Raw genomic sequence first — 8,307 nt, 5'->3', positions numbered from 1 at the left:
AGACATGTAACAAGAGGATAGTCAAAAGGCAATAATCATATGTAAAGTGCTTGATTTCATTAATAATCAGTAAAACGAAAACTAAAGCCACAATGAGATACCACTACATGCCTGCCAAAATAAAATGAAAAAGACAAGACACTACTGAGTGTAGGGCAACTGTAACTTTGGAAAACTGCAGCATCCAGTAAAGTGGAACATAGGTACATACTATAACCCTGCAATTCCACTGCTAGGCAGAAATGAGTACCTATGTGCACCAAAATTCATGTACTAGAATATCTGAGGCAGTACTATTAACAGTTCCCAAACTGGGAATGAACCAAACATCCATGTGATAAATATATGGTTTATTTCTGCAATGGAATACTATACAGCCATGAGAAGGAACCACGTACAAATACATGCAACAAACATCTTACAAACATAATGTACAGCAAATAAGCCAGATACAAGAGAATACATACTATTTGATTCCATTTATATTATGTCCAAAACCAGACAAAACTAATCTATGTTCTTAGAAGTCAGACAGTGGTTACCCTTGGGGAGGTAGTAAGTGGAAGGGAACATGAGGGGGGCTCCTGCAGGGGGTGGTAATAGTTTGTTGATTGCAGTGATGACTGTATTTGTGTTCCATTTGTTAAAAACCAACCTGTGCGTGTTATACTTCAATTAAAAGTTAAAACAAAATGATTTGCCTCTGCCTGGGTAATCAACTCAGACTGAAGAAATGATTCCTTCTCTTGGCCTCTCCCTTTGGCTATAGTCACACTTGTGCTCCCACCTCTTGGTACTTCCCAATGGTGAGGGTGGGAAAAGAACCATCCCCCACCCCCTAAGATGCAGACTAAACTAGATTTGCTATAGGACTGGTTGCTAAAGGAGCAGGTCTACCAAAATGTGAAGTCCAAGTCTATCTTTGCCCTTCTGCCTGTTGATACTTTTTACCCTTGGTCCCTAAGTACACTCAGATGTCCTTTTGCTCTCTCTGCCCCAAAGCCTCTTATGCAGGATAAATGCTCCTCTCGGGGGACACTTAAGTATCAAAGGTTGTTTTGGTTTTTTTTTAAGATTTTATTTGAGAGAGAGAACACGCATGTACATAAGCGGGGTGGGGGGGGGGCAGAGGGAGAAGCAGGCTCCCCTCTGAGCAGGGAGCCCAACACGGGGCTCAATCCCAGGACCCCAGGACCATGATTTGAGCTGAAGGGAGACACTTAACTGAATGAGTCACCCAGGCGCCCCAAAATAAGTATCAAAAGTTTGAATCAGAAGGTTGGAACACCAACCAGTTAACATATCAAGTTGTGAGTAGAAGAGGGGTATAACACGAGATTGGATTGCAGGCCTAACTTGTGGGATATGGGTATTCAAATCTTGGCCCTGCCTTGGGCAACTTTGTACTCTCTCTGTGCTCAGCTCCATTATTAAAACAGGGATAACAGTGCTTAACTCATATAGTTATAAGGATCAAAATGAATTAATGCATATAAAAGATTTAGGAAAATAACTGATCTAAGGAGCTTAATAAATGTTGTCAATCTGGCTTTATCCAAGGTATGCTGTCCCCAAGGAACCATGGCCCAGGATAAATCTAGGGAGCAGAGGGCTGTGGGGCTAACCCAAAAGTCTCCCAAATTGAGGAGGGTTACTTTTGGGTGTCCCACACTTGCTTAGTATTGCAGTGAGGAACAGGAGCCCATGCTTCAGGATTACATGGAAGCAGAAGAGAAATTGAGAAGGTGAAGAGCTGGCTGTCCCCCAGCCTAGTCACATATATCACTAAATAAATAAGTGTAAGAGCCACTACACCAACTGCCTTCAAGGAATCAGGAATGTTGCTCCGTCAGAGGGCAAGAAATGAAGAAACATCAGTTATGTAGTATTTGACATAACACCATCTAGGGAGGTGGTAACATCATATACCTATGCTTTCTATTTGACCAAAGGGCCAGTAAATACCACAGGCATTTCGGTACAATTATTATAGGGCCCTGGTCCCTGGATCTGGCCTTACTTTGAAGACCCAGAGACGTTGGCAGTAACTGGCTCACAATACATACAAAGCCTGAAGTAGACAACAAAAAGTCAAGTTATCAACAGTGAAAAATAATACTCAGTAGCTAGAATATTCACACTGGCAGACCTACACAAGAAGCCACATCTTCACTAGGATACTTGAAGACTTAGCAAAATAACATAGTATCAGTTAAGCTAAGACAGACTGAAGAATACATCCCCATAAGAGCTAATGTGACTGGAGATCTGGACCTCTGATAGCTGACAATGCTTTTTCTACTTCTCCACTGCTGACCAACATTGCACACTGCCTCAAACCCCATCACTTTGCACACCTCTGATGCCCTATTAATGCTATTAACATGAATTTAGGCAGCAATCACATCTCAATTTTCAAGTTTGGGGATAGGGTCAGCTAGGAAACTCTACGGTAATCTACCTTTCAGAGTCATTATGCACATTAGTTAACAGAAGTCAAAGTCTCTAATCAATGCCTTCTCTTCCTGAAGGCAAATTTCTCTGGGGAGTCACACTGGAACCAGAGGCTCAGGGGGCACTGGAAGAACAGTCATTACCCGCAGACAGCCGTGGTGTGCAGGTTAGGACACCTCCCCTTTGGATGCCAGTTTGTCTCCCTGAACATGATGGCTACATGGTGCCTCTCCTTTAGTGTATTCTAGGCCCAAAGAATTCAACTTGAGTGTTCTTTGTTATACCACAATCCAGCCATGTCCCCAGACCAATCCTCCCAATCCGCAGGTTGTGTCCTCTCCACAAATGGCTGGTTTGATCTTCACTTCACTTTCATCCTCGGAGGACAAACTGGAGTGCCTGTACTCACTTCCACAAACTTCACATCACTGACCTGATAGTGAAGAGCCATGCCCCCTTCATAACAGTTATAAGTCTTGAATGGAAAATTCCCAAACATTGAGACTGTGGGTGTGGTGGTGGGGGGGGTGGGGGGAGTGTGTATCCTCCCAGCTTTTACCTTGGTGATGGGCAGGATCCACCTTTTCCTAAAAGTTCTTCCTGAGTCACTGCCCAGACACTTAGCTGCAGCAGGAAGGCATCCGGGAGTGAAGAACAGCGGTGGCTAAGAGAACAATAAAGCTCAAGCACAAGGGCAATGCCAGAACTCTGCATCCTCTGGGTGCAGCTCCATGTGCCTTCTGTACACACAACAGCTTCGCTCGCTGCGAGCGAAGACATTGGCTCAGTCCACTTGGGTTTCCTTTACTCCTTTCTACCCCTTCAGTGAAGGCCCCGGGGGACTCCACCTTCCTTTTCTGCTCTGTATTACCACCAATCACTCCATCCTTCAGGGGATCCTTCTCTCCCACAAATCATCCATGGAGTGGAAAGAGCAAGAGTCTAAAAATGTTTTATTAGTTGCTTAAAATTGGCTAAGACCATTAAATGAAAATGATGATAGGAAATAATAAAGAAGCCACATCCTCTATCAAACTATCAAAATACTTTCTGGAACTTCTCCCAGAATTAAAATTAACCTGGTTGTGTTTGTAATACTAAGAGCTCACCATTCCTACCGCCCAGCACCATTACCAAACCTTTGTTAGCTAACGGCAGCCACCATAGTCAGAAATACTACTATTTATTTCCCCAAATGACATATGACAAACCACCACTAAGGCAAAAAGACTTAATTTTTGTAAACTGGTAACAGTTTGGAGATTGACAAGTTGCACAAGAAACAGAAATTAGGTAACCCGTGTTCTCTTGTTAAAAGGTCTATTATTCTAACACCATGAATAATCAACATATATAAACAAATTAAGAAACCTCATGTTTTAAACAAATACTCTGGATAATTACAGAAAGTAATGTCTTTTAAATCCATGCATAAATAAATGATTTTTAGAAGACTATGCAATAATTGCTCTGCTTTGTTCTTTGTAAGTTTTTCACTACACCTAAACACTGGCAAGTGTTTTAAACAGTAATGTAAAGTAAGGACAACAGTTCACCTAGGTGTCAGTTTTGGAAGAGGAGTCAAGCAAGAAGCCAGGGCTGAAAAACGGTTAACAGTTCTGAAATGGCAAATACAAATTCTGAGTGGTGATGAGATGCGGCATCCTACTGCACAAAGTATGATGTTGTAATAGAAGAGCAGGAACTGCTTCTCTCGGGGCTGAAGGGGAGTAAAGGATTTACACAGCACACAGTGCCAGTAAGCTCTATCTAATGTCAGGGAGAATTCATCTGAAGTCTGCTTTTCAGCTTCCTTTAGTCTCATCCTCCTGTTGCAGTTCCATACATGTATCTGAGGAAAATGTGCAACAGGTTCGCATGGGACAGGTTTTCATTAAATCGTGGAAAAACAACTGTGGCATTTTTGTTCAATGAAGAAAGGGAAATCTGCCTAATTACATTCTTGATAACCAGAAACATTAATTGCTATGGAAGGAAATTCTTAAGATAAAGCCCCTAAAATCCAAAACAATTTTATGCTGGCATATAAAACATTCTAACCAGTTCCAGAATTAGATCATATTAGCAAATAAAGTAGTCAGTATTTATAATGAAATGTAGTAACTGGCTAAAATTCTAGGTAAATAACTTTCATGGCCATCTAAAATTTTGTTTTAATCATAAAATTTTGTTTTAAACTTACAACTTTAGTGATATATATTGAACACATTCAATTGTACAGAACACAATCCATTTAATCTTGAAAAATACTATATGACAAAACTACAGAAATGAGCACAAACCCCCACAAACCAGTATGCTCCCTCATCAATTCTACAACTGCAATGAATTTAATACTGTAAACAAACACTGAACAAATCAGAGCACTGTGGAAAGAGTTCAGCAGCTCTAACAAGTCATACTATAATTTTTATGCACTAAGAGAGTAGTGCGGCAAATGGAATTCTTAGAACATTACTTAAAAATAGATTTTTAAAGACAAAGGTCCCAACTCATTCTTATATACACACACAAAAGTTCATCTGTCACAGACAGCAAATGTTGAATTTATACACTGGAGCTTCCGGCAGCATCCTGCACATTTAGAATAATTAAAACAAACAAACAGAAAGTTGTCAAATCTAGGATGGATCACTCAAATCTGTACAGGACGGGACACAGCTGTCCTGGTGCGTATGTGGCTCACTGCTGCTTCTCAAATGCAAAAACCAAGTAAATACCTAAAAAGAAAATAATAAAAATTAGAGTTTGGTTTCTCATATCCATAGGCGAAACAGAACAATTTCAGTCCTGTTTGGAATTTGGTGAAAATTCTCAAGCTTCTGAAGGGAAAAATCCCATTATTTCTAAGAGTTCTCAATTATTTTGAGTCATACTTAAGCAGATATGGGGTCATAGCTGTTTATCTGAAAACAAACATCCACTTACTATAATACTCAGTGACATTACAGCTCTTGAGAAAACCAATTTAACAGCTCTAAAAATCTCTAAAAACAGTTTGAGATAAAAAAAATTAAAAGTATAAAGGCAAAGAAAATTAAAACTAAAAAATCTTATAACTTAATTCTTTTTATCTGGAGCAAGACAGGTAGAATAACTGCACTACCATGATTACTTCTGGCATTGGTTATCTAGATTTTCTATTTGGGGGGGAAAAAAACTAGTAAGAATTATAAGGAACATATACAATGCGCAAGTTAAAATTCATCCAATTATCCAACTGTTGTATTGTAAGGACTGATAAGGAAAGTGAGCCAAAAACTAATGATAATTGTTGCTTAGAGATATTTATCTGGCCCCAACAGTGACATTGCATTCCTAAGAATACTCTCCCTTAAATATGATTTCCTGCTTTGGCATGTGTTCACGCAAAGACATCTAAGTGCATCTATGGTTCCTCATTCTGGATCACACTGAAGTTCAAACCTATTATATCTTCTAATAAGACACTAATAGATTTTACGGTAAGCAAACACCTGAAAAAATGACAAATCCTCAAAACATCACAAGGATGTTCAGTGTGTACGCTAGGACATTCAGTCAGCGAGTCAAGATAGTAGGCCATGTACCTCTGTGTCCTCCCTTCTTGAGTTAACTTTTGAACGGGGTACAGATGAATGACTGCAGACCCTGTAAAAACCTCCCAATCCTCTAGCTTTTTCCTCAACCTGTCCAGGAGTATCACACCAGTCCTTCCAAAATGTTACTTTGGTAATGCTATTGTCTGTTCCTTATCTACCAGTTCCCAATTTCTTTTAGGAGAAATGAAACATTGCTGGCAGTAGAGTAGATAGATGAACAGAGAACAGTCTGGGTGATATCAACACGGTAGATTCTTCTACAAGACAAGAAAGCAAAGCAGTCCAAGACATTCACAAGTATGTTACAAGACTTAGGAACAGCCAGCATTATTTAGCTTGGCCCACACTCCAAGCGATCCTTCCACAGTCTAACCTTGGCAAACCCAACCCAAACACATTGGTACCTACTGCAAACAACCCAGCAGTCCTCACCTGCCCTAAATCTAGGGTCATTTAAAACCACTAAGATGCAATGTTTGAATTCAGATCAGCAATAAATAACTTTCTTTCCTTTCTAACTCAAACATTCTGAATGTCTCACTCGTATAAAATGCCTTCCGTGCAGGCATATCAACTGGGATTTAAAGAAATAAATCTTGAACCACTTCTAAAAGCAAATCGGCAACAATTCTCTCCTTTCCTTTCACATTTAAAGAATCTTCTAGACGAACAGCAGGTTCTGGTAATAGGAGCTTAATGATTAGACCAGTAGGAGTTTGAAGTATAGCTTCTTGAACTTACTAGACTGTGTGTGACACCAGGCAAGATACTCTCCAGTCCACAGAGTCCTCCAGTTTAGAATAGTGTAATTCATCAAAGAACACACTGATCCAGACATGCTAGATCCTGGCTGCAATGTGACCACTGTTCCTTTCCTACTGCTTTTCACATCATTAACCCATCTCCCTCCATGGTGTGGGGGGCATCTAATTCATCATCTGCATGCTATCACTAAGTCCACACTAAGGTACAGAAATACAGTTCTAAACTACAGCTAGTACCACCATCACTACCTGTGACCAAAGCTGTTTTCCTTACATCATACTTTGGGACTGGCAGGCTATCTAATCTAACTGTCCCATCTCCAGTCTAGGAAAAGTAATGAAATGTACAGGTTTAGGCACACATTTCCCAGTCTGTTGGTCCTCTAATCCCATTTCCACTAAGGGTAGCAATATTCTGAGACAAATGGGCTCAACATGTTGGCTCTATTTGTGTTCTTTCCTTTTCCTCTCTCTCCAATTCGGCAAGTCCTAAGAACAATCTTTTCACACATGAGGCCACGGTTACTAGTATGAATCACCTGGGTTAGCTCTGTGACCTCAGACAAGTTATTGAAGTGCTTTCTCATCTGTGAAAAGGAGATATTAGAAAAAGTAGTCTACCCCTAAATTTGTGAGGATTAAATGAGTTAGAACATATTAAAAGTCTCCAGTCATGCTTGAGCACATGTTAAATACTCAATTATATCAAGTATTACTATTTTCCAGATTTTTACTACTTTTCCTTAGGCTCTCCTTCATCTTTTTTCCCCATTATAGAAACTTCAGCACTTAAAACAGTTTGCCTAGTACCACACTTATTTGTGTCTGTTTCTTCCATTAGACAGTATACATCTGGAAAGTAGAGATTACAACTGTTTACTTTTTTTATCCCCCAAAGCCTTTCACAGAACTTTACATAAGTCAATACTCATCAAATGGATCATCCCTGATTACCACTTACGCCTTCAACATAATCAACAAATACTTAAATGAACAGGGGGAACTACCTTTTATGTCCTCAGGGCAGCCATATAAGGGTATTATCGTCATCTTAACACTGAGGGTCTGGGCTTTCACTTCCTCAACATCCACGGACTTCACAGATTTGCCAGGCCTCTGACTTCTCTTCCAAAGACAGGCACCTCACTTCAGAATGTCTCCGTACCAGGCCCTTCCCAACCACACATCCCTCTAAAATATCCTGCTCATGGCTGCTTCACTAAATGGTCCAGTACTTATTAATTATGTCTTTGTTGTCAACATCAGAGTGGCTCAAAACAAAATACATGGTAGTGTTCTATAAGCCAAAATTTCCAACAGAAATCTGAGGTAAAGATAGCAAATACAGATGGCTACATAGTAATGAGTAGGCAATGAAAATGTTTAAGAGTGCTCATGATAGTTTATATTAAGGAACATTCTGCATATATTTTCTCTTGGCACTAAACAGCTGTGCAAGAAAGGGGGCATTAGACATACATAGGGAT

At 40.0% G+C, this 8,307-nt stretch overlaps 1 protein-coding gene across 1 annotated transcript in view; it reads right to left on the bottom strand.

The window, feature by feature from the left end:
• Window positions 1-333: 333 nt before the first annotated feature.
• The window catches only part of RNMT (RNA guanine-7 methyltransferase), a 40,058-nt gene continuing 32,084 nt past the window's right edge, over window positions 334-8,307 (bottom strand). The window contains exon 11 of the mRNA XM_036082668.2: window positions 334-5,195. Coding sequence (XP_035938561.1) covers window positions 5,158-5,195 — 38 coding nt within the window. The 3' untranslated portion in view covers window positions 334-5,157. The remainder of the gene's footprint in view (window positions 5,196-8,307) is intronic.

This window comes from Halichoerus grypus, chromosome 13 (assembly GCF_964656455.1).
Source record: "Halichoerus grypus chromosome 13, mHalGry1.hap1.1, whole genome shotgun sequence".
Taxonomy (NCBI): Eukaryota; Metazoa; Chordata; class Mammalia; order Carnivora; family Phocidae; genus Halichoerus; species Halichoerus grypus.
Note: the sequence above shows the minus strand (reverse complement) of the source record. Positions and strands in the feature narration are given on the sequence as shown.